At 36.9% G+C, this 27993-nt stretch overlaps 1 protein-coding gene across 5 annotated transcripts in view; it reads right to left on the reverse strand.

Moving 5' to 3' along the window:
• LOC128694285 (uro-adherence factor A) overlaps positions 1-27993 on the reverse strand; it is an 83714-nt gene that overhangs the window by 32139 nt on the left and 23582 nt on the right. For 3 of the 5 annotated variants that reach the window (XM_053784355.2, XM_053784356.2, XM_053784354.2), the window contains 2 exons: positions 12271-18174; positions 5660-5877 (listed from right to left, as the gene is read on the reverse strand). In XM_053784355.2, the coding sequence (XP_053640330.1) occupies positions 5660-5877; positions 12271-18174 (6122 nt within the window). Of the gene's footprint in view, positions 1-5659; positions 5878-12270; positions 18476-27993 lie in introns of all 5 variants that reach the window. The other 2 variants (XM_053784352.2, XM_053784353.2) reach the window with 1 other exon arrangement.

The following is a 27993-nucleotide window of genomic DNA, read 5'->3' on the forward strand; positions in this document are numbered from 1 at the left end:
ACAAAAACTTACAAGACTGCACAAACCTGCCCTTGGTGGCATCTCTGGCAAGTTCATGGTAATGTCATGGAATGTTACAGTAACATTTTATCATCTACTCAGAAGGGGCACTATATGAGATGGCATTATGAGATACTGTGCCAAAGCAGAGTGATGGAAAAGAATGGCATTTCACATAATTGACATTTAGGGATAATGGTACACAAATAACCCGCACTTAGGAGATAAACTTATGACAATGTTTTGGTCCAACTTGAACCATTAGTTAATGGTCAAAGTCAAACCAAAATGTTGTCTTAAATTTCAATTTAAGGATTTAAGATTATTACTACTCTTGAACCATAACACATTCACTACATTACTCTTGAACCATCACACATTCCTTATGTTACTCTTGAACCATCACACATTCCTTATGTTGCTCTTGAACCATCACACATTCCTTATGTTACTCTTGAACCATCACACATTCCTTATGTTACTCTTGAACCATCACACATTCCTTATGTTGCTCTTGAACCATCACACATTCACTATGTTGCTCTTGAACCATCACACAATCACTATGTTGCTCTTGAACCATCACACATTCCTTATGTTGCTCTTGAACCATCACACATTCCTTATGTTGCTCTTGAACCATCACACATTCCTTATGTTGCTCTTGAACCATCACACATTCCTTATGTTGCTCTTGAACCATCACACAATCACTATGTTACTCTTGAACCATCACACATTCCTTATGTTGCTCTTGAACCATCACACATTCACTATGTTACTCTTGAACCATCACACATTCCTTATGTTGCTCTTGAACCATCACACATTCACTATGTTACTCTTGAACCATAACACATTCACTACATTACTCTTGAACCATCACACATTCCTTATGTTGCTCTTGAACCATCACACATTCACTATGTTACTCTTGAACCATCACACATTCACTATGTTACTCTTGAACCATAACACATTCACTACATTACTCTTGAACCATCACACATTCCTTATGTTGCTCTTGAACCATCACACATTCACTATGTTACTCTTGAACCATCACACATTCACTATGTTACTCTTGAACCATACCACATTCACTACATTACTCTTGAACCATCACACATTCCTTATGTTGCTCTTGAACCATCACACATTCCTTATGTTGCTCTTGAACCATCACACATTCACTATGTTGCTCATCAACCATCACACATTCACTATGTTACTCTTGAACCATCACGCATTCCTTATGTTGCTCTTGAACCATCACACATTCCTTATGTTGCTCTTGAACCATCACACATTCCTTATGTTGTTCTTGAACCATCACACATTCCTTATGTTGCTCTTGAACCATCACACATTCACTATGTTACTCTTGAACCATAACACATTCACTACATTACTCTTGAACCATCACACATTCCTTATGTTGCTCTTGAACCATCACACATTCACTATGTTACTCTTGAACCATAACACATTCACTACATTACTCTTGAACCATCACACATTCCTTATGTTGCTCTTGAACCATAACACATTCACTACATTACTCTTGAACCATCACACATTCCTTATGTTGCTCTTGAACCATCACACATTCCTTATGTTACTCTTGAACCATCACACATTCACTATGTTACTCTTGAACCATCACACATTCACTATGTTACTCTTGAACCATAACACATTCACTACATTACTCTTGAACCATCACACATTCCTTATGTTGCTCTTGAACCATCACACATTCCTTATGTTACTCTTGAACCATCACACATTCCTTATGTTGCTCTTGAACCATCACACATTCCTTATGTTGCTCTTGAACCATCACACATTCCTTATGTTACTCTTGAACCATCACACATTCCTTATGTTACTCTTGAACCATCACACATTCCTTATGTTACTCTTGAACCATCACACAATCACTATGTTGCTCTTGAACCATCACACAATCACTATGTTGCTCTTGAACCATCACACAATCACTATGTTACTCTTGAACCATCACACATTCCTTATGTTGCTCTTGAACCATCACACATTCCTTATGTTGCTCTTGAACCATCACACATTCACTATGTTACTCTTGAACCATCACACATTCCTTATGTTGCTCTTGAACCATCACACATTCCTTATGTTGCTCTTGAACCATCACACATTCCTTATGTTGTTCTTGAACCATCACACATTCCTTATGTTGCTCTTGAACCATCACACATTCACTATGTTACTCTTGAACCATCACACATTCCTTATGTTACTCTTGAACCATCACACATTCCTTATGTTGCTCTTGAACCATCACACATTCCTTATGTTGCTCTTGAACCATCACACATTCCTTATGTTACTCTTGAACCATCACACATTCACTATGTTACTCTTGAACCATCACACATTCACTATGTTACTCTTGAACCATCACACATTCCTTATGTTGCTCTTGAACCATCACACATTCACTATGTTACTCTTGAACCATCACACATTCCTTATGTTACTCTTGAACCATCACACATTCCTTATGTTGCTCTTGAACCATCACACATTCCTTATGTTGCTCTTGAACCATCACACATTCCTTATGTTGCTCTTGAACCATCACACATTCCTTATGTTGCTCTTGAACCATCACACATTCCTTATGTTGTTCTTGAACCATCACACATTCCTTATGTTGCTCTTGAACCATCACACATTCCTTATGTTGCTCTTGAACCATCACACATTCCTTATGTTACTCTTGAACCATCACACATTCCTTATGTTACTCTTGAACCATCACACATTCCTTATGTTGCTCTTGAACCATCACACATTCCTTATGTTGCTCTTGAACCATCACACATTCACTATGTTGCTCTTGAACCATCACACATTCCTTATGTTGTTCTTGAACCATCACACATTCCTTATGTTGCTCTTGAACCATCACACATTCCTTATGTTGCTCTTGAACCATCACACATTCCTTATGTTGCTCTTGAACCATCACACATTCCTTATGTTGCTCTTGAACCATCACACATTCCTTATGTTGTTCTTGAACCATCACACATTCCTTATGTTGCTCTTGAACCATCACACATTCACTATGTTACTCTTGAACCATCACACATTCACTATGTTACTCTTGAACCATAACACATTCACTACATTACTCTTGAACCATCACACATTCCTTATGTTGCTCTTGAACCATCACACATTCCTTATGTTGCTCTTGAACCATCACACATTCACTACATTACTCTTGAACCATCACACATTCCTTATGTTACTCTTGAACCATCACACATTCCTTATGTTGCTCTTGAACCATCACACATTCACTATGTTACTCTTGAACCATCACACATTCCTTATGTTGTTCTTGAACCATCACACATTCACTATGTTACTCTTGAACCATCACACATTCACTATGTTGCTCTTGAACCATCACACAATCACTATGTTGCTCTTGAACCATCACACATTCCTTATGTTGCTCTTGAACCATCACACATTCCTTATGTTGCTCTTGAACCATCACACATTCACTATGTTGTTCTTGAACCATCACACATTCACTATGTTGCTCTTGAACCATCACACAATCACTATGTTGCTCTTGAACCATCACACATTCCTTATGTTGCTCTTGAACCATCACACATTCCTTATGTTGCTCTTGAACCATCACACATTCACTATGTTGTTCTTGAACCATCACACATTCACTATGTTGCTCTTGAACCATCACACAATTACTATGTTGCTCTTGAACCATCACACAATCACTATGTTGCTCTTGAACCATCACACAATCACTATGTTGCTCTTGAACCATCACACAATCACTATGTTGCTCTTGAACCATCACACAATCACTATGTTGCTCTTGAACCATCACACAATCACTATGTTGCTCTTGAACCATCACACAATCACTATGTTACTCTTGAACCATCACACATTCCTTATGTTGCTCTTGAACCATCACACATTCCTTATGTTGCTCTTGAACCATCACACATTCCTTATGTTACTCTTGAACAATCACACATTCCTTATGTTACTCTTGAACCATCACACATTCCTTATGTTGCTCTTGAACCATCACACATTCACTACATTACTCTTGAACCATCACACATTCCTTATGTTACTCTTGAACCATCACACATTCACTATGTTGTTCTTGAACCATCACACATTCACTATGTTGCTCTTGAACCATCACACAATCACTATGTTGCTCTTGAACCATCACACATTCCTTATGTTGCTCTTGAACCATCACACATTCCTTATGTTGCTCTTGAACCATCACACATTCACTATGTTGTTCTTGAACCATCACACATTCACTATGTTGCTCTTGAACCATCACACAATCACTATGTTGCTCTTGAACCATCACACAATCACTATGTTGCTCTTGAACCATCACACAATCACTATGTTGCTCTTGAACCATCACACAATCACTATGTTGCTCTTGAACCATCACACAATCACTATGTTGCTCTTGAACCATCACACAATCACTATGTTGCTCTTGAACCATCACACAATCACTATGTTACTCTTGAACCATCACACATTCCTTATGTTGCTCTTGAACCATCACACATTCCTTATGTTGCTCTTGAACCATCACACATTCCTTATGTTACTCTTGAACCATCACACATTCCTTATGTTACTCTTGAACCATCACACATTCCTTATGTTGCTCTTGAACCATCACACATTCCTTATGTTACTCTTGAACCATCACACATTCCTTATGTTACTCTTGAACCATCACACATTCCTTATGTTGCTCTTGAACCATCACACATTCCTTATGTTGCTCTTGAACCATCACACATTCACTACATTACTCTTGAACCATCACACATTCCTTATGTTACTCTTGAACCATCACACATTCACTATGTTGTTCTTGAACCATCACACATTCACTATGTTGCTCTTGAACCATCACACATTCACTATGTTGTTCTTGAACCATCACACATTCACTATGTTGTTCTTGAACCATCACACATTCACTATGTTGTTCTTGAACCATCACACATTCACTATGTTGTTCTTGAACCATCACACATTCACTATGTTGTTCTTGAACCATCACACATTCACTATGTTGTTCTTGAACCATCACACACTCACTATGTTGCTCTTGAACCATCACACATTCACTATGTTGTTCTTTAACCATCACACACTCACTACGTTGCTCTTGAACCATCACACATTCACTATGTTATTCTTGAACCATCACACATTCACTATGTTGTTCTTGAACCATCACACACTCACTACGTTGCTCTTGAACCATCACACATTCATTATGTTACTCTTGAACCACCACACATTCACTATGTTGCTCTTGAGCTACCATCATATGTTCATTATGCTGTTCTTGAACCATCATCATATGTTCATGCACTTGAGCTACCATCTCACAACTAATTTTTTTTAATTACAACAAAACACCCACAACTTTTTTATTAACTCATCTTTTCTATATTTTTATTAGTGTCTCGTATAAATCTAACAATAATTCTGCCTGAGCTTGAACCATACTACCTAGGTAATCGTTGCCGATGCAAGAGACAATAAGTTGTGTCGTAATGTGTCTTACCCGTGAGTTTAAAGCATTCTTCATTTTGGTCGTCGATGGAGATAGAATGATCTGCGTAAAATTATTAAATTTCCTGAGGGAAATGTCTCGATAGTGATAATTGCCTTCGCTCTGTCTGACACTGGCCCTTTGTGACTGCCGAACAGATTCTCCTCCAATTCGTTGCCTGTTCTTTTGACTTCCATTACCTTCATAAGGTTTGAGCAACGGTGAAAGGCCTGAAAATAAAAGAAAAAAAAAAAAAGTATGATCAAATTCCTAGGCTTTGCAATGAGAGATAAGCATTATTATTGCACTCATGAGGCAGCACTGAACCTGCACTGGTCATGCAGTGCTTGGGAAATAAGAAGTACAGTGGTACCTAGAGTTTCGAACAGCTCCCAACTCGAACAATTATGTAAGTGTATTTTTGAAAGTGCTTTTTCAAGTGTATTATTGGGAGTCTGAAATAAACTACATGTAATCTAATTTACATCATTCCTCATGGGAACAAATTCATTCGGTATCAGCACTCGAATAATCTTCTAGAATGAATTAAGTTCGTAACTCGAGGTACCACTATAATTAGGTTTTGACTCATGGAAGGGAAGGGTAGTTTTAAATTTTTTGGATCACGTTCTCTTCACTGGCATCACAACAATGACCTTGAAGGAAAAAATATGAGAGAAATATTCATCATCTAACATTTCTTTGTACAGGACATACCAGCCTCATAGATATACTATAAAAGACTTACAATTAGAAAAGATTTGGGAGGAACAGGAACAGACCAAAAAGTATCCCCAAGACAGGAAGTGACAGAACCTGATGACCTCACATCCACTTGCGGCAATTTCCAAGAGTGACCAGTCATTAAAGTATTTTACAGAGATTACCAGTGACCCAGATGTGACTCATCTCGCAATAGTTTTGATTCAGCAGTCACCTCTCTATATATAACTAAAAAATTGAAGATTGAGACACTTATGCAGCATATGGGAATCTTTATTCAGGAAACGTTTCGCCACACAGTGGCTTCATCAGTCCACATTCTACAAGATTGATGGACTGAACACATCGACTCCAGGCTGAGGGACTGATTACCTCATACTCCTCCTCTCCTTACGCCTTCCTCTTTGTATTGGACTGATGAAGCCACTGTGTGGCGAGACGTTTCCTGAATAAAGATTCCCATATGCTGCATAAGTGTCTCAATCTTCAACTTGTCGGTTTTTCAAACCATTCATCACAACTAAAAAATTGAAGTAATAGTTATCAATTACCAAAGTTTACATTACAGTCTTCCATATGACAAATCACAGCACTGTTCTCATATCCTGTTCTAACACATCTTTTGAACAAAATTTATTCAGACTTCTATCTCACCTGTATTAAGTTTTCTGGACACAACTTGCAGGGAAGAAAATAAACTCACATCAATGTTGTCCTTGGATTTTGTGTTACTATTAATTTTCCAATGGTAGTATTGTATCTATGTGCCACATTAATACCTGCCCTCTAATACAACATTTTTATTTCTCATGACTTTTCAGTATTAGATAGTTTTAAGCATCTACAGTACTAAAGCTTCCAGAACTTTACAAAAACATTCTTTTGGCAGAACAATGAGTTTGTGAAATTATGCAGTACTGTAGGTCTCTGAAAGTATGAAATATGTTTAAATTTCACATTCTATAAGAACTAGATGACACCACAATCAGCTCTTGCAAATAGACAAAGCTACCACTACTGCACTTGCTGGCTATTAGAATTCTCTTTATTTACCTCAACAGTCATCTCCTGCCAAGGAAGGATGACCCAAAAAAGAAAATACACTCGCTATCATTCAATCAATCCCTATCTTGCCAGGTGTGCTGACAACACAATTCAAATTACCCTCCAACAGCAACATCCCAATCCCTCCCTTCAGTGTAGGAACTACCCTTTTCACCACCAGGACTCAAGTCCAGCTAACTGGACTTCTTCGTGTAATTACAGTACATGGATTAATGCTATCATATCTGGCTCTGACTGTGTCTGTTCCATATTGGAATCAGTTTCACTAAACATTATTTTAATGTTTATGGTACTCAAAAGCAAATGTAAAATTTATCACTATTGTATAAGGTTCTTTCACTACTGCATTTGAATGACTTTCTGGAAACAATAAATAAAATGACCAATACTGGTTTAGTGCTCTATATTTTAACAAATTATGCTGCAATAATTAAAAATCACACTTCTGGTCGTTATAACTGTATAATGACATTTTTCTATATTAAACCCCATTATTCTTTCACTGCTCCATTTGGTCAGTTTTTATATATGACATTTATTTTTTATTATCACACTGGCCGATTCCCACCAAGGCAGGGTGGCCCGAAAAAGAAAATCTTTCACCATCATTCACTCCATCACTGTCTTGCCAGAAGGGTGCTTTACACTACAGTTTTTAAACTGCAACATTAACACCCCTCCTTCAGAGTGCAGGCGTGTACTTCCCATCTCCAGGACTCAAGTCCGGCCTGCCGGTTTCCCTGAACCCCTTCATAAATGTTACTTTGCTCACACTCCAACAGCATGTCAAGTATTAAAAACCATTTGTCTCCATTCACTCCTATCAAACACGCTCACGCATGCCTGCTGGAAGTCCAAGCCCCTTGCACACAAAACCTCCTTTACCCCCTCCCTCCAACTTTTCCTAGGCCGACCCCTACCCCGCCTTCCTTCCACTACAGACTGATACACTCTTGAAGTCATTCTGTTTCGCTCCATTCTCTCTACATGTCCGAACCACCTCAACAACCCTTCCTCAGCCCTCTGGACAACAGTTTTGGTAATCCTGCACCTCCTCCTAACTTCCAAACTACGAATTCTCTGCATTATATTCACACCACACATTGCCCTCAGACATGACATCTCCACTGCCTCCAGCCTTCTCCTCGCTGCAACATTCATCACCCATGCTTCACACCCATATAAGAGCATTGGTAAAACTATACTCTCATACATTCCCCTTCTTTGCCTCCAAGGACAAAGTTCTTTGTCTCCACAGACTCCTAAGTGCACCACTCACCCTTTTCCCCTCATCAATTCTATGATTCACCTCATCTTTCATAGACCCATCCGCTGACACGTCCACTCCCAAATATCCGAATACATTCACCTCCTCCATACTCTCTCCTTCCAATCTGATATCCAATCTTTCATCACCTAATCTTTTTATGCTCATAACCTTACTCTTTCCTGTATTCACTTTTAATTTTCTTCTTTTGCATACCCTACCAAATTCATCCACCAATCTCTGCAACTTCTCTTCAGAATCTCCCAAGAACACAGTGTCATCAGCAAAGAGCAACTGTGACAACTCCCACTTTATGTGTGATTTTTTATCTTTTAACTCCACGCCTCTTGCCAAGGCCCTCGCATTTACTTCTCTTACAACCCCATCTATAAATATATTAAACAACCACGGTGACATCACACATCCTTGTCTAAGGCCTACTTTTACTGGGAAATAATTTCCCTCTTTCCTACATACTCTAACTTGAGCCTCACTATCCTCGTAAAAACTCTTCACTGCTTTCAGTAACCTACCTCCTATACCATACACCTGCAACATCTGCCACATTGCCCCCATATCCACCCTGTTATATGCCTTTTCCAAATCCATAAATGCCACAAAGACCTCTTTAGCCTTATCTAAATACTGTTCACTTACATGTTTCACTGTAAACACCTGGTCCACACACCCACTACCTTTCCTAAAGCCTCCTTGTTCATCTGCTATCCTATTCTCCGTCTTACTCTTAATTCTTTCAATAATAACTCTACCATACACTTTACCAGGTATACTCAACAGACTTATCCCCCTACAATTTTTGCACTCTCTTTTGTCCCCTTTGCCTTTATACAAAGGAACTATGCATGCTCTCTGCCAATCCCTAGGTACCTTACCCTCTTCCATACATTTATTAAATAATTGCACCAACCACTCCAAAACTATATCCCCACCTGCTTTTAACATTTCTATCTTTATCCCATCAATCCCGGCTGCCTTACCCCCTTTCATTTTACCTACTGCCTCACGAACTTCCCCCACACTCACAACTGGCTCTTCCTCACTCCTACAAGATGTTATTCCTCCTTGCCCTATACACGAAATCACAGCTTCCCTATCTTCATCAACATTTAACAATTCCTCAAAATATTCCCTCCATCTTCCCAATACCTCTAACTCTCCATTTAATAACTCTCCTCTCCTATTTTTAACTGACAAATCCATTTGTTCTCTAGGCTTCCTTAACTTGTTAATCTCACTCCAAAACTTTTTCTTATTTTCAACAAAATTTGTTGATAACATCTCACCCACTCTCTCATTTGCTCTCTTTTTACATTGCTTCACCACTCTCTTAACCTCTCTCTTTTTCTCCATATACTCTTCCCTCCTTGCATCACTTCTACTTTGTAAAAACTTCTCATATGCTAACTTTTTCTCCCTTACTACTCTCTTTACATCATCATTCCACCAATCGCTCCTCTTCCCTCCCGCACCCACTTTCCTGTAACCACAAACTTCTGCTGAACACTCTAACATTACATTTTTAAACCTACCCCATACCTCTTCGACCCCATTGCCTATGCTCTCATTAGCCCATCTATCCTCCAATAGCTGTTTATATCTTACCCTAACTGCCTCCTCTTTTAGTTTATAAACCTTCACCTCTCTCTTCCCTGATGCTTCTATTCTCCTTGTATCCCATCTACCTTTTACTCTCAGTGTAGCTACAACTAGAAAGTGATCTGATATATCTGTGGCCTCTCTATAAAAATGTACATCCTGAAGTCTACTCAACAGTCTTTTATCTACCAATACATAATCCAACAAACTACTGTCATTTCACCCTACATCATATCTTGTATACTTATTTATCCTCTTTTTCTTAAAATATGTATTACCTATAACTAAACCCCTTTCTATATAAAGTTCAATCAAAGGGCTTCCATTATCATTTACACCTGGCACCCCAAACTTACCTATATGTAAGATAAGTATGTGTAATAAGGTATGTGTATGCATGGGGCATGTGCATAAGGTACATATAAGTAAGGTGCATATGTATGTATATGTAAGGTGTATATATAGAAAGTGTGTGTGTGTGTAGGTAAGTGTGCATGTAAGGTGTATGCATTTGTGAGAATTTACATACTGTAGAAAAATCAAATACATACTGGTATGAAAATAGACACACATACTCATTGTGAAACCTGGCATGCCATTCCCCTAGATTTCATCGATGTTACTTGACTATATGTTGAGTCTTGTTTGTAAAATAAGGTACTGTACCTAACAAGAACCTTATAACTGTTAAATATCACCTAGCGAGAAAATGGGAACAGTCAGGGGAGAAATTAGATGCTGAAAAATATCTGAAATTTTTAAGGTGATTACAAAATAACCATAGTGAAGGGAGATGCAAAGAGTACTTTTAGAATTTCTTTGACAAAGAAATTTCTTTGTTTTTATACTGTTTGCAAAGCCAATAAATCTGTCTGCAACTTACTCAGTGAACTATCTCATCAGCACATATAATTAATTTACATAGTTCTTTAAGACTAATACATTTTTCTAATGTGCATTTCATCATTATTTACTGTGCCCATTTAATATTAATGGTAATGTATTACTAGAAAGTAATATATGAATGTAAATCATTTAGCACTCTTTCCATTTAATAGACTTGTTAGATGAAGCCTAAAAATCCACTGCTTACATAGTCTTGCAAAGTATATTTTTTCAGCACAAAATCACTGCTGAGTTCTAAACATGTCTTTCCTGAACATGAATGTCTTTTATTTGCTTCCTAATTTTTCAACACCTAAATTCTTTAAATGATCATTATATTCTGACTCAACTAGCAGGTAGAATTCTTAATAAATGTTACCAGTGTTGCTGGAATTGTCAATATTAAGAGCAAGAATCTGATCTCTACTTAAAATGCTATTTATTATTGGAATAGGAGCTCTCAAAATAACTTACCTGCAGGTCAATCCAATCATTACAAATTTAATAATATAAAGGTCTTACCTAGCAATGACTACCTCCCTCATGTACTGAGATACCAGTATAATTTACAGAGGGTCCACAACTTACAAACACCCAAAGTTACACACATCCACACTTCAAAATCAATTCAAGTTTTACAGCTAACCAAGCTACAATTCGAACTCACAAAGCTACAATTCAAACAACTAACAAAGCAACAATCTATCAAGCTACAACTCGAACAACCAACAAAGCTATAATTCAAATAACTAACAATGCTATAATTCAAACAATCAAGCTACAACTCAACCAACCAAGCTACAATTCAAACAACAAAGCTATAATTCGAACAATCAATCAAGCTACAACTCTAACAACTAACCAAGCTACAATTTGAAGAGGTGTTAAGTATAATCATCCTTTGTACTACTGTATTACTGTTTCTAAACAATGTTTGCTAAAAGAAAAACAAAAAACACAACTCTTTTTGCAAGTTGAGGAACTTCTGTACCTTTTTCCCTTACAGTACCACTATCATGGTTAATTATAAAGATCAAAAGATTGAATGCTACACACATAAACTTACTTGCAACACTAGGGTTGGGCATGGTGTCCACTCTTCTAAACTGTGGTGGAGGTGTTCGTCTTTCTGGATAGGCTCTGGGTTTCTCCACGGAAGTTCTTGCAATCTCTCTTGACTCCGGAATTATTGGTGTGGGTCTGGATGCAGGTCTAATGGGAATTTCATTGGCATTTTGTCTGGGAGGTAATCTTGTCTGTTTTCCTACATCTAGAATTGCAGATGAATGCTGAACCGGACTCGGTCTTATCACAGGTTTAATGGTCACACTGTCAGATGCCAGCTTTATTTTCAAAGGAGGTACAGATTTGTCTGACACTTTTTCTACAGAAGTAACTGGCAAATGTGTTTTATTAAATGTTTCTTTTGCTTTCCTCAAAACTTCCTGAAGCTGTGCCAAATTCATGTTATCATCTTCCTTGGGTGAAGTAATATCTGTACCTATGCTCTTCATTTGTTTCTGTCTCTGTAATTTTAATTGTATTTTTATTGCTTTATTTTTTTGTCTTACAGACAATGGAAGTGATGGTCTGCCTTTCTTTTTTGTAAGATTTACATCCACTTCAGAAGAAATATTTTCTACACTAACAGGTCGTCCCTGGAATTCCTCGGCAGATTCTAATTCATAAGGATCCCTGCTTGTGTCCTGGCTCTCCAAGCGTGTCCTTTTAATTTCTGGAGGTTGCATAGATCTGATGGTAGTATTGCTAGTTGCACTAGTACCACCACTTAACTTCCTTTTCCTGCTTTCGGAATTAACTTCGAGATAAGATTTACTCGATTTACTGCCTTTTACACTCCTAGAGCTGCTGGCTTGAGATGTATCACTAGCTGCATCATCTAAATGACTTCTTCTAGAATGGGGCTCCAAGCTGGTCAAGAGATTGAGTACACCTTCATCCATGTACAATATGTCCAGCTCACTGCCTCTTTTCTTCTTCTTAGATGCAGAGGTAAGAAGAGCTTCCATTGCATCTAATTCAGGGGAAGATGATAGCATTGGTTCAGTTGCTCTCTTAGGACGTAGTTTATGAATGCCAGGGTCATTGTTTGGTGAAGTTTCGGGAGCAATACCAGAGTCTTCACCCATACTTTTGAGCATGTTTTGAACGCCTTCATCTTGAAAAAGCTGCTTCAAAATCCTAGGAACTTTTTCCTTAGATTTTGCAGTTGAGGGAATTGGAACTTCTGATGACGACGACATTGTGGACAATGACCTTACTTCTTTTCCCTCTTCTTGAAATGCACTAGACTTTGCTTTACCCCTACCTTCTTGTGCTATAATAGCCTTTGACTTACCCCTCCCTTCTTGTGATAAACTAGGCTTTGCTTTATTCCTCCCTTGTGATATAGTAGGCATGGCTTTTGCTCTCCCTTCTTGCAATATGGAAATCTCATTTTCTTCTGGTAACTTATTTTTATCTTTTACCTTGATAACATCTGAGGAAGTGTTTAATGTTTGACTAGTTTCTAGAGTTTTGGTAGCATCATGTGTACTATCTTCATTAATCTTATTTTCTCCATCTTTCTCAGTTCTTGTTAGTGAGTGTATGTCATGTTTAGTTTCAAGATTTTCACTAGCACTTTCTGCAACAATTCTGCATTCCTGCATTTCAGTATTATCTTGACTACTGACTTGTTCAATAAATTCTGTTGAAACTTGATTCTTAACTTTACTCTTTTGTGTCAGATTAACTGCCTGCGGTCCACTAGTCCATTCACCATTGTCTACTGGTACCGCATCAACTTTTTCTTCCTGCTGAACAACTTCTATCTCTAATTCTTCGGTTTTCTTAACATCATCTAGTTTTGAGGGTTTTTTGCTTGCTAGATTTTCCTCACATACAATATCTTTTTTTAAGATATCTTCTGGTACTATTCTTGCATTATGCTCTAAATTGGAAGAATTTATCACCTCAGTTACTGATCTATGTTTGCCTATTTGTTTTTCACTAGTATTGGTTACTGGTGAACTGCTGTGTGTTTTCATATAAAATTCTTGTACATGGATGCTTCTCTGAATGAAACTTTTTAAGGGTGCCTGACTATATGTCTCCCATAAATTATTGGTTTGAGCAGCAGCATTTTTTGGCATATGATTATCCCTCTGAGCAGAACCTTTATTACTTGGATCATCTTTGGGGGATGCAACACCTTTTGGCACTGAACACTTGACATAATCTGAATAATTTTTTCCATGATGTTTATCTTTAAGAGAAAGATTATCTTTTTCTGACATGTACCTCTGAGCTGACCCTCCATCCTTTGGATTATCTTTGGGGGATGTAACACCTTTTGGCACAGAACACTTGACTTGATCTGAATCATTTTTACCAGGAAGTCTATCTTTAAGAACAAAACTATCTGTCTCTGGCATATTACCTCTTCGAATAGGGCTATTTTTATGTAATGATCTATCTGTCTGGCTTAATCGTTCTTCCTCTGAAGGAGTATAGTTCTGAGCTCGCCCAGATACCTGAGACAAGTCATTAGGTGTATAAGCCTGAGCTTGTCCAGATATCTGAAATGAGTCCTTAGGAGTATAGTTCTGAATTAGTCCAGATATTTGAGGCAAGCCCTTAAAAATATAAGTCTGAGCTTGTCCAGGTATCTGAGATGAGTCTCCAGAACAGTTCTGAACCATTCCTGGTATCTGAGATGAAGCTTTGGGAGAATTATCTTGAACTTGTCCACATATCCGAGACAAACTATTGTCCTGGCCTGGAGACTGTTCCTGAAGTAGCAGCATTTTCTCATTTTGACTCTCTCTCTTACCAGAATGAGCCTTGCTAGATGAAAGGTATCTCGGCAGGGGCTGATTCTTGTATGCTTTATTATCACTCTGAAAGTGATTTCGGTTCAGTGTAACAATAACTTTTTGCAACGGGCTCTCTTTAGCATTTTTAATGCTCTTACCTGTCTGGTATTCTTTTAATGCATTACTGCCCTTCTGTAGAGGATCATTGTTATTAGTAGAACTTACCTTCTGTAAAGACTTAAGTTTCTCTATGTAACTAGTTTCTGACACAGTGGTATTTTCCGGTGCTGGATCAGTTTCATCTGTAGATTTTCCTCTCAACAATGTACAGTCTTCCTTTGTGGACTCGGCCTTTGGGATTGTGCTGTTAGTCTGAAAAGAAGCATTATCTTTTGACTCAACTTTTAGTAAAACATTGTTGTCTTGCGACTTATCCTCGTTTTCAGATTTAGTTTCTGGTAAAATACTCTCTTCATGTAGCTCAGTCTCCTTCTCTAAAGAATTAGCTTCTGATTTTGGCAGAGTATTGGTCTCCTGGATAGCAGTAACCTCTGTGATTTCATCTTCTGCCAAAGAATTATCTACCTTTGGTAAAATATTCTTCTCCTGTACACAAATTAATTCCTCTCTGCACTTTGCTCCTGCCAAATTATTGTTCATTACACAATTATCCTCTACAGACTTATTTTCTTCCTTATTACTATTGTTCAGCCTACCATTATCATTCTCAACAGAATCTTCTAGTAGTGAAGCATCACCCTTCTGTAGAGAAGTACTTTTTTCCATAAAATTATCCTCTGGCAAAATATTATCCTCTAAGAGAGATGTAGCTTCATCCGTTGAGCGAGTTTCTGATAGAGCATTGTTCTCCAGTCTAGAAGTATTCTCTACATGCTGAACTTTTGGCAAGTTACTGCTTTCCTGCAGCAAAAGATCTGTATCTGCAGAATTCATCTGGTTTGCAATAATTTCCTCTTGAGAAATTGCTGCCTTTGTAGAATCATATATTGGGGAAGTACCATTTGCAAAAACAATTTTGTCTTTTTCATTAGGACTATTCTTGGGCAAAATACTTTCTTCTTGCAAAGGGATATTTTCAGTAGTATCTTTTAGTGAAGGACTAACCTTTTCAGGGGATACTTCTTTCTCCACAGAAATAACCTTTGATACACTTTTGCTTTTCTGTGACAACGTATAATTTTTCATGGCATTCTTTTTCCGTGCTTGAGAACTTCTAGTCTTCTTATTACCTCCCGCTGATGTCATCTTTTTACCTACTGCAGCTCTGACTGAATTCCGACTTGTTTTCTTATTTTTGGCTTGCGCTGCTTCTAGTTTTCGACTACGTTTTGAAGATTTTGGTTCCTTATCAGGAATAAGGCTTAATGAAATGGCATTGGGAGTTCCTGGCTCAGGCAATGAGGGCACTTCTTTTTGTGAGGACTTGCGAATGCCTTTTACCAACTTTGTACTCTGGGTTTTATCCGAAGACTCTGGTGTTTGATTACAAACTGAGGCACTTGTATTTTCCTTTTCTTCCTTGTCTCCTAGATTAGGCTCACTATCATTCTTACTTATTAAAGATTTCCTTTTCTTAGAACTAAGTGCTGGAAGAATTTGCTGAATATCCTTTTGATCCTTTTCACCTTTGCATTTCAATTCTTCCTGAGCTTTTGGCAATTTTAGTGAAGGAGACAAATGCTTAGTGCTTGAACCACCAGTGTCTCCTACGACTGCTGCAGCTTTTTTGGAAATTTTCTTAGTCGGAGAAACTCTCTTCCCTCTTAAAACTGGCCGACTAACTGGGATCACAGTCTGTGGTTCACCATTCATACTGTTATGAACATCTACAACCACAGTTTTTACTTTCTTACTTGACTTCCCTGATGGGTTGCTGCTATCTTTGCTAATCTTTGACACTTTTCTAGGCGGTCTGCCTCTTGGCCGTTTCAACCGAGTGTCTAGATCAGCAACATTCGAGGGGGATTTTTCTTTACTCATTTTGTTTTTGTTTGGAGTAGCAGGTTTACTCATTTGTGAATCTAGAGAGGAGCTTTTTTCAGCTGAACCATTCTGTAGTACTTCAGTGTGACCATTCATTACATTTCTTGGTTCTGATTCTGATCTTCCACCAGCTTTGGCACCAGCTTTTTTATTACCTCCTTTCTGACCACCTATATGCTTACCCTTCGCTGATGTATTATCTGCAGATCTTGACCTTGCAGAGAGTGAAAGCAATTTTGAAGTAGTTTTAATAAGAGCAGATGATGATTTTGTATCTGTTATTACTTCTCCAGGCAGGGCTGAAGCAGATACTAAAGATAAAGCAGGGAGTGGAGGGGAACCTGGAGTTTTCCCATCATCTGATTTCGTAGTGCACTCACCATCTACACCGTTCTCTGACTTGCGGACTTCGCGTAATCCCTTTGTCAGAGACTTGATGCAAAAAAATGGCTTCTCCGGAGCCACTACAAGAGCTGGTTCTGTGATAAATAGTGTTGTTGGTGTGTTTGGCATACTAAGTGCAATATCTGTCAGTGAGCTATTTCCGGAAGTGTTAGTCGTTGCTTCAGTCACACTATTTACATTTGTCCCTTTGGTTTCAGTAGGACTTAATTTCTGAGGGGTGTTACTATTAGAATTGACTCTTTCTGGAGTGTTGACAGACTTACGAGTTCTTCCAGATTTTCTCTTTTGTGTGGTACCATTTGTGCGTGCCTTCTCTCCGTTTTCAGTACCATGCAGAAATTGTTGCTTCATAGTCTCCAGTACATTATTAGTTCCGACCACACTCAGGGGGGTAGTGGCCATATCCACTTTCATGGTGTTTTCACTCTTATTATTATTGTTATTGTTGTTCACAACATTTGCATCATTTTCGCTGTTTTCTTCTTCATTGGGCTTTGACTTAGACCTATGTGATTTTTTCTTGTTCAACGTCGTTTGGTTCGCTTCTGCAGCCTGTTTACGGGCACGGTATTCAATCCAACGTACCTTCCGGCCATCAACCTTGGTCACTTTTCGTACTTTGATAGCCTCTTCCAGTTCTTGCAGCTGGCTGAGTGCAATCTTTTTCTCCTCATCAAGCGTTATGTTGTCACCTTCACCCCCCGCAGGTGACTCAGAGGGTGTGGTGACAGCCAGCTTGGTGCCTGTGGGTGTAGATATGGATGAATGTAGTGAGGCTCCCACAGATGCAGGGGTGGTGGGGGAAATGGCAGCAGCTGTGTTGGTGGCAGTGCGCTGTGAAGAATCATGCAACAGAGTGGAATTGGTGCCAGTGGAGGCTCCTCTACGAGGCTGAACAACAGAAGGCACATTGAGCTCCTCCTTGTGAGGTGAGCCAGCACCCTCCAAGGCAGCAGTAGCAGCCATCATGCAGTAAGCCACACACTACACAACAACATACACGCAGCCTTAGTCCTACTACAGTCCAAACGCCTACACCACAACCTGCAAACATAAACACACCAAATTAACAAAACTAAGGAGAAAACTAAAATAAGCTAAATCAAATAAATACAAATCAAAACTTGCTGCAAAACAAACACTAAAGAAAAAAAAGCCAAAAAAATATAAAGCAGATTCAAGCCAAAAATAAGATTTGTCTCTTACCTTTTGATGACCTTATCAGCAATTTTTCATTTATTTGCACTAATGTGTGTGAAGATGTACGTATTAGAATTATTGAAAATTTAAAATGACAGAAATCTGGTCTCTCTTATCAAGAAACAAATCCAGTCAAAAATTTTCCAAACTAAAATTCAAAATTTTGCTCTATTTTTGATCAAGTGAAAGCACTACCAATTCGCCATACAACGCCAAGAAACTTTTGCCTGGGCTCTTGGGACTTTAGTCAAATTCAACCTCAGAATATTTTCCAGAGTAAAGTCAATGCATTTACAAGACCCAATGCTCTTTCCTCAGCCATTTTACTGAAAAATTTCACTATTAATGCCACTGGCCATATTTATGAAAATGTGATGGAATAAAAGTTTGGCCCAATATGCCAATGTAAGCCAGGTACTCTACGGTACAAATGTTTTGCCTAGATTCTTTTCTCCACTGTTTGTTCATCAAATGCATTTTTTTTTTTTTTGTACAGCATGTTTGTTTTATGGGTAAGCGGAAAAGAATCCTTCCTGTATAAGCCATGCATGTCATAAGAGGCGACTAAAATGCCAGGAACAAGGGGCTAGTAACCTTTTCTCCATGTAAAAAGAAAAACTTTCGCTTTCTTTTTAGATCACCGTCTCGGCAGGAAACAGCCGGTGCATTAATAAAAAAAAAAAGTTTGTTTTGCATATGCGGTGGCCTCATACCTGTTTGACACAAGAACTGTAGTTTTATTATTGTATACTGACTTGAGTCCTGGAAATGGGAAGTACAATGCCTGCACTTTAAACGAGGGGTTTGGGATATTGGCAGTTTGGAGGGATATGTTGTGTATCTTTATACGTATATGCTTCTAAACTGTTGTATTCTGAGCACCTCTGCAAAAACAGTCATTATGTGTGAGTGAGGTGAAAGTGTTGAATGATGATGAAAGTATTTTCTTTTCAGGGATTTTCTTTCTTTTTGGGTCACCCTGCCTCGGTGGGAGACGGCCGATTTGTTAAAAAAAAAAAAAAAAAAAAAAAAAAAGAGTACTGTATATATTTTTTCAAGTTAAATCATTAACTTTTTTTAACATGTTTGGCATTAATACATTCCCTGTCAGTATGGTGCATGTTCATTTTAGGGAGATTTAATATTTTAGGGTTTTCAAGCCAAATTTTGGTTCCGCTGATTCACTCACTAAAATTCCCTCGACCGTAAGCCTCAGGCACCACCCAAATACAGTGTTTCCATGTTTTCGGAGGCTTTCAATTGAGCCATTGTTCATTTTGTTAGGTGACTTTTTCACTTTTCTGCTTCTTTCACACAACAGTTGCATAAGGGAATGGCAGCTGGAGCTATATTTTAAGGCAAGTACATGTATTGTATGTATTGTGTATTCATTTTACTTTTGTATCTTATTATGCCTGGACTGAGCATTTAATATATGATAGTATACACACATTATCATGAGTTTTAAACGCATCTGATAATGAAAAAAAATGCTCTATCCCACCTGCTGACAATTTTAGCTTATTGCTGGAAACCTAAGAGATGTAAAAATGGGACCCTCCTGTAATAGCTTTGCATTTCCTCATCCTGAACTTCTTAAAATATCACAGGACATTTTTCCAAGTCTATCAGTTCAGTTTATTCAACTGCCCTCTGTACTGCATTATGAAACTGCTATTATAAAGTTTCCTTTCTTTACAACATTGCAGTTTCCCATCAAGTTGATGTGACCCCAAAAAAGGAAACACATTCACCATCACTCATTCAGTAGCTGTCTTGCCAGAAATGCAAAGAAATCCCATTTCAAATAACCCTCCAGACTGATCTATGAAAATACTAGTGAAATTATAAATACTTTGCTGTGATGTCAATATGTAAGAATTATATCTTGGTTCCCATCGTACAAAACTGAAGCATTAAATTATCTCATCCATAACTACAAGTTTTTCTCCATGGGGAAGTGGAACAGAATTCTTCCTCCGTAAGCCATGCATATCGTAAGAGGCAACTAAATTGCCAGGAGCATGGGACTAGTAACCTTTTCTCCTGTATACATTACACCCTGCCTCGGTGGGAGACGACCGACTTGTTGGAAAAAAAAAAAAAAAAAAAAAAAATTACTAAAGTTAAAAAGAAAAACTTTTGTTTTTCTTTTTGGGCCACCCTGCTTCTGTGGGATACAGCCAGTTTGTTGAAAGAAAGAACAAGTTTTAATTCAAATTTCAATAAGACTTTCATAATCAAATAAATTTTGTTGGTGACATTTCATTTTGAATTAATAATAATATATGCAGAAAGAAGAATCGAACTTGAATTAGTTGTATTTCGTTTTTGAATAAAAGTTAACGTGTTACGAACCCGTCATGCATTTATAACGCTGAAAAAATTAAAAAGATTGTATTACAACAAATTAACAAAAGCATAGTACAGTACATGTACTACAATACAGAACTAGTTACAATTACAATTTTAAATACGGTAGTTGGATAGTAAATACATACTATGAAAATTCGAGCTTACTCCCTGTACCTTTCAGCATGAAACATTCTCAAGAGTTAACTAAATATTTAAGTTAGATTGCTCAATTTACTACCTACTTAAGGGGACCTTGCTTAATAGCTGCTTTATTGTATACCTGCGATGTATCCCGTAAAGCAATAACACAAGTGGTGAAATGGTGGAGGTTCAATCCTATGTCTGTTAATTGCTGCATGACCTCTGACCAGCGATTACCCTTATTATTACCATATTTTCTGGCATATAAGGTGTGCTTTTCTTCCCACAAAAAGTCTTGGAAAATCACCTTGCACCTTATGTGCTCCAGGTCAGGGTCAAGGGTGAGCTTTGGGTTATACTTTAGCAGTTGTTTACATTATGATTCCAAGCAGTTGTAACATTACATTGCAACTACGTACTTAGAAACATCATCTTCAATGTCTTATATGCTCATGCACCTCATATGTCATAAAATACGGTAATAAATACAACAGAAGAACTAAATCAATAAGGATCATACAGCTCTTGGGAATGGGACATAATCTAGTTTGGTCTGAGGAAAGGGAGGGCAGTTCCAATTCCTTGGATCAAGACTCCTTCAGCATCAAGGCAACCCCTGGCTTGAAAGAGGTGATCGCTCCTAGACACTCATTAAGAATGTTCAGCACACTATCTACCCTCCATCATTTTAAGAGTTAACCTGTAAACTAATTCTCTTTCTAATAAACCCACATTAGAAATCTAAAGTTTTATAGCAACAAAAATCAAATGAAGATATTAATGCTAGAAAATAAAGCTTAGAGGGCAAAATTCTGCACACACACACACACACACAAAAATTATTACTAAATAAACAAAAGGTATTTTTTTTATAAGTAGTTAAAAAAAATTAAAAACTAAATATTACAATACAGTGACAAAGACTATAAGCATACCCTATTTACAAAGATACTACTCTACACAGAGTAATTCTGAGACTAGTAAAGCACCATGCAACACAAACACACATCTAACCAGAGGCACTGTATCTCTTGCTTCATGTGGTAGACACATTCCAGGCTCATGCCAGCTGTTGTAACCTCAGCCAGGTCATCAACACTCATTTCTTTATTACAGAAATCTTAATTTTATTTAGTGAACTGCTCTGATATGATCAAATAATCTAATCGATATTGGACACAGAATTTCTAGTAGAAATGAAGCATCACAAAAAAGTATATTGACATCTAATGAACCAGCAAGAGGCAAGAGATTACTGTGCCTGTATCATACTTAAAACAAGCTTGCATAAAGCTGCCACATGCAACAAGGAGGTGCTGGCTGAGAAATGTGCTCACATGATTATGCATTAAGAAATAATAATGCGGTCCAATTAATATATCAAAATATATATGACAGACCATAGAAACTTTCCTCCTCAGGTAGCAGAGTGCTTGGTCTCAATCATGTTAGGAAGCACCACCATAGTTCTTCTCTCTGGTTACTTTCATTCACCAACATCCCATGTCAGTTCTTTGAACCACTTATTTACATACCCCATAGTGGACTTTCACTTTTTTTTAATTTCCACATTGCCATTTCACTGACTTATTTCCTATTATCTTTTTAATTTGTACCCACATTTTCTTCAGTTCCTTTCCTCCTTGGTCATCCATATATGCTGTAACCATGTCCACTCATTTTTATATAATATTTTTAAGTGCAAGTCACTGATGATTGCTTCACAGATGCCATAGCTACCCCAACACAAACTACAGAAGTTTCTCTTTGAAAGAATGGTGGGTGTTTTACTCAGAGAAAATTCCTGCTGGCTAAGTCATATGACAAACCACTCAGTGGAGAATGGGTCATGGCTTCCACTGGTCCACCCCACAAAATATACATCCTCTCATCAGATGGTTTATTACACATAAGCCTTTATATATCCAAATATCAGTGAAATGCCCAAGAATATACTGCATAATGCTAACCCTTCATAAAGGATAATTCCTAAGAGAATATGGTATCACATACATATGCATTTATTCCCTGTAATGTACAACTTGGAGTGAATAATTAAAACTAATCCTTAACAATATTGCTTTCCAAAATCAAGAATGAATGAATAATTCTCCACTTATATTTCATTACTTAAGAGAACCCATAAAATCAAAATCACAAATGTGAACTTCACTAAGTATTCTCAATTACTAAAGTAACTAAGAATACTTAATTCAAGAGATTATAGAATTACATAATCTATTTTCAGTCACATACAATAATTTAAAATTAAACTACCTTATAAAAATACTATAATAATACATTTATTAAGCTCATAACATTTTCTATTTTTACAAAATACCATTTAAAAAAATCTTTTAATTTTCTTCACTTTTCACTGTGTGTGTACACTATTTTTCTGCTTTGCAAAGAGATTCAGTTAAGAAATGAAGAATTAGTAACCAGGATAATCCAAGTCAAGCAGTGCGACTTATTTCCACTGAGATCCTTAGCAGGTCCTTCCCCCAGGATGTGTCCCACAACAGCCAACTAACTCAGAGGTATCTAATATTTACTGCTAGGTAACATGGGCACAAAACCAACATGCAGGCTCCGTAAACTAATGTTCAAGTACAGCTGATGAGTCTTCCAGTCCTGCAGATGAGTGAAAGCTGAAATGCACTGAAAAAATGTTTTAAATGCCAGGAAATATGACACAATACACACAACAATCCTACATATACAGTATATCTTACTGGTAAAATATGTCCCAACAGGGTTATTAGTCATTCAAAAACCAAACAACCACACAGATTTTGACAATCTCAAACAAGCAAGATCCATCATCATGCATTGCCAAACTGTGAAAAAGCATCAATATTTAAAGCTGGAATAGCAAATGTAGACACTTTAACAATGGATAGTACATATATATATACCATTGTATACTGTATATATAAATGGTGTCAAGACATGCAATCATCCTATCATATGAAAGGCTAACCAAATACATGAAAATAGTGATGGACTATAAAGCAAACTATTCAACCCATCCTCATATATGTAAGTTAGTTACTCGAACAACTAGGAACTTTAAATACACATACAAATTGACAAGTCAAAACATAACATACTTGGTTATATATGTACTTATAACTAGATCATTGGTGTTTAAGTCACCTTCTATTTTCACTACAAACATTACTTAGATTACATTAGGATGGGTTAGGGTCAAGGTTGGAGTTAGGATTAGGTTTGATTAGTTACATTATCATTAACTCATGATAAGAATTATAGGAAACAAGACCAGTGGAACAGTAGACAATAAATAAAACATTGGATTCATGGTAGGATTACAAGCATATACAGGATGTTAACTACATCTGAAAAATAAGAAAAAAAAAAAAAGAGCAAATATATTGTTTTGACACAAACACATATTTATGTATAGTGAAAAACTGGCAAAGATATTCTTACTTATGAATATCACATGTGAATGGGTTGAATTATTACAATGAGAGAAAAATTATAAGTTTTACGGAATAATGAAGTGATGAGAAAAATAGTCCTCATCAGGATGTCATCAGAGGAATCCCACAAGGCTCAATACTTGATCCGTTAACATTTACAACTGATAATAATGATATGCCTGAAGGAATAAGAGACTACAGTGAACGTACATCTGCGGGTGACTCAAAACTTCTACACAAACACCTTTATTTCTATAAAGTGGCATATCGCACACTATAAAATCCTGGTAAATGACATGTATAAACTACTCTATAGAAAGCCCTTTGTTATGCAAAGAATTTCGGGCAGCAATAAAACTAATTTAATTAATGTATTTTCTGGCATATAAGGTGTACTTTTTCCACCAAAAAAAGTCTTGGAAAATCAGCCGGCACCTTATATGCTCAAGGTCAGGGTCAAGGGTAGGCTTCGGGTCATGCTTTAGCAGTTATTTACTAACGTTATGTTACAAGTGCTTGGAAACATCGTGACAGCAAGCAGCCCACACTCAAGTGCCTCATACATTGGAAAATACAGTCCTTGACAATGAGGCACATATACTGTAGTATGTGAGAATAAGAATATTTAGTTTATACTATACTGAAGGTATTCAGTAATTCAATAAAAAATTCTAATTAACCCTTTCACTTTCCAGACATCCAAAATTATTACTGCTTCCAGTGTCCAGTTTCTAAAAAAAATTCTAATGGTAATGACACCAAAAGTATGAAATTTAATGAGAACTTACGGAATTACACAGGTGCAAAGTGAGCAGTCTGGGCCCAATTTACACACTGCAATTTTACCCACTTTTGAGTCCAATTATAAGTAAATTCCATTGCTCCCTTCAAACAAATTCTTAGCTGTTTTGCTAGTATGCCTTCTGTTCTACTGATTGAGCACAAGAAACTGTCTATTTAACTATTACACCTACCCTATAAAGTGCATAGAAGTCAGTAATTTGGCCAATTTTACACAAAGTTAAAAAATACCAATTTATAAAAAGAGTTTAAAATAAACAATGTAGACACTGCTGGCACTAAAACAACATTTCATCTATTTATTAGTCACATCCCCAGGCCTTTCCTATATTACACCTGCCTTCCATTATGAATTCATAATCACATAACAAAAGAAGATTTACTCTATTTCCTGGATAGTAAAATGTAACTAGGAATGATTGGTCATGGTTTATGGCACCCAATAACTGAATCAGAACGGGGTATAAGGAGGCTTTCCCTGGCCTCAAGAAAATTGGCAAAGATCAAATATTTCCGCTACTTTGAGCCCAATTTCAAGCTACTTCCGGTTGTTGAAACCAATAGAAATCATCTCTATTTCAGAAGTATGTCTTCCATTCTTTTAAATGATACCAAGAAACAGCCAATAAAACTATAAAAATGATCCGCAAAGTTACTATTTTAAGCTAAACACATTGGTTAGTTTTGCTTTTCCCATCATGCATTGCACTGGGCAGGATTTTTTATTTATGCTGTCACCACACAGACCCGTTCTCTCATGTCTAGGCAAAATTTACAACTCACAGTTTATCTGAGATGAGCTCATGACAGAGAACTACATAAGGAACCTTGGCCTCAGTGACGTAGTTCTATGTGATGGCCACTGAAAGGCTTGAAGATACATTAAGGATGAACCTAGGTACCTGAATTGATACAAGGAAAAATCCCTTTCCAGTAATATGAAAATTAACATAAAACATTTACTCATAACAATCACTACTCATCATAACAACAACACTCATTACTCATGATAATACCCTTCATATAAAGAACTTGACTAAAACAGTATATGTATTAGTATGTGGATATGTTGGAAGGTGATCCAATAATCTATGCAAAGTAGAAAATTCTTATGGTTATAACCCAACAAAAAGATTAAGGTAACTAGAAGAGCCTCAGCGAAGAATACAGACAATAATATAGCCTTACTTCATCACCAATGAAGAGAAAGATGGAGGGAATGTAATCAAATTATATTACCAGAAAATTACAACTACAATACTGTATTGAGAATCTTATTCAATGGTGGTAAATTTTAAAATACAATTAGGTACAACAGTGTACTGCATGTAAAATGGACAAATAAAAAATTAGATTAAAATTAGAATATACAATGTAGAATAATATCTGCACCTTTAAAAAATAATGTTACATTGTAAAGATATAAATAAAAAAAGTTCAGATACTATTAAATGGATAAAAGTGTTAAGAAATAGAATTACAAAAAAGATTGAAGACATATAAAGTCATTATTGAAAAACAGGATGAAAGAGGAGATAAGATGACCACGCGAAGTTAACAAAACAATACAATATTTTTTTTTTTTTTTGAAACCAGCAATGTAAACAAGCAATAACAACAACAACAACAACAACAACAACAAAACAAGGAAGGTACACTTAGGTGTATACAGTACTGAATGTTGGTAGAAGTTTTTAAGATTTTTTGGTATTTTACATGGTCATGAGACAGAAAAGAACTGACACACAATCCTACCAGAGTGCAAAACGCTTGACAGGCTTCCATTTCACACTCGTATAACAGGATGCTACTATCTCCCCATGACAAAATATAATTCCATGCATCACATTTCAACAGCAAATGTGCATGTCCATGAAACAGTTAGATTATACATATTACAGAATATGCATTATAAAGCAAATCATTATTACTGTATAATGTTAAAATGCAGCTCCTCCAAATTATATCATAGTGTATTGTACTTTTTGTTTCTACACTGTGGCATTACTGTCAAGTGTGAAGGTGCCTGTACACTGTATTTTATGCAATGCTTGAACTATGGGTGATAGTCAGAGCACGAGTAGCACAGCGGAAAGTCTCTTTTTCATGCAATATTGGAAACAACAACTATCTACAACTGAGGATAATATCTGTCTGTCTCTGTCTTTGACAACGGTTCCCAAGTGGGACCCACAAATAACTCCGAGATCCTTTTCTTTATAAAACTCAAAATTTTATCACACAATCTATATACGTACTTTATATAGTCTGTTTTTTTCTCCCATTTATATTATATGATATTATGCAATACCATATTCCATTATCCATTTATCACTTCGTATGTTCAATTTATTAAGGCATCTTCTTAATATTTACAGTATTATCATTTTTATTATTTATCTTATCTTGCACAAGATTTTTTACTTTTTTTTTTTTTTAACAAGTCGGCCGTCTCCCACCGAGGCAGGGTGACCCAAAAAGAAAGAAAATACCAAAAAGAAAATACTTTCATCATCATTCAACACTTTCACCTCACTCACACATAATTACTGTTTTTGCAGAGGTGCTCAGAACACAACAGTTTAGAAGCACATGCATATAAAGATACACAACATA

Source organism: Cherax quadricarinatus, chromosome 43, assembly GCF_038502225.1.
Source record: "Cherax quadricarinatus isolate ZL_2023a chromosome 43, ASM3850222v1, whole genome shotgun sequence".
NCBI classification, from domain to species: domain Eukaryota; kingdom Metazoa; phylum Arthropoda; class Malacostraca; order Decapoda; family Parastacidae; genus Cherax; species Cherax quadricarinatus.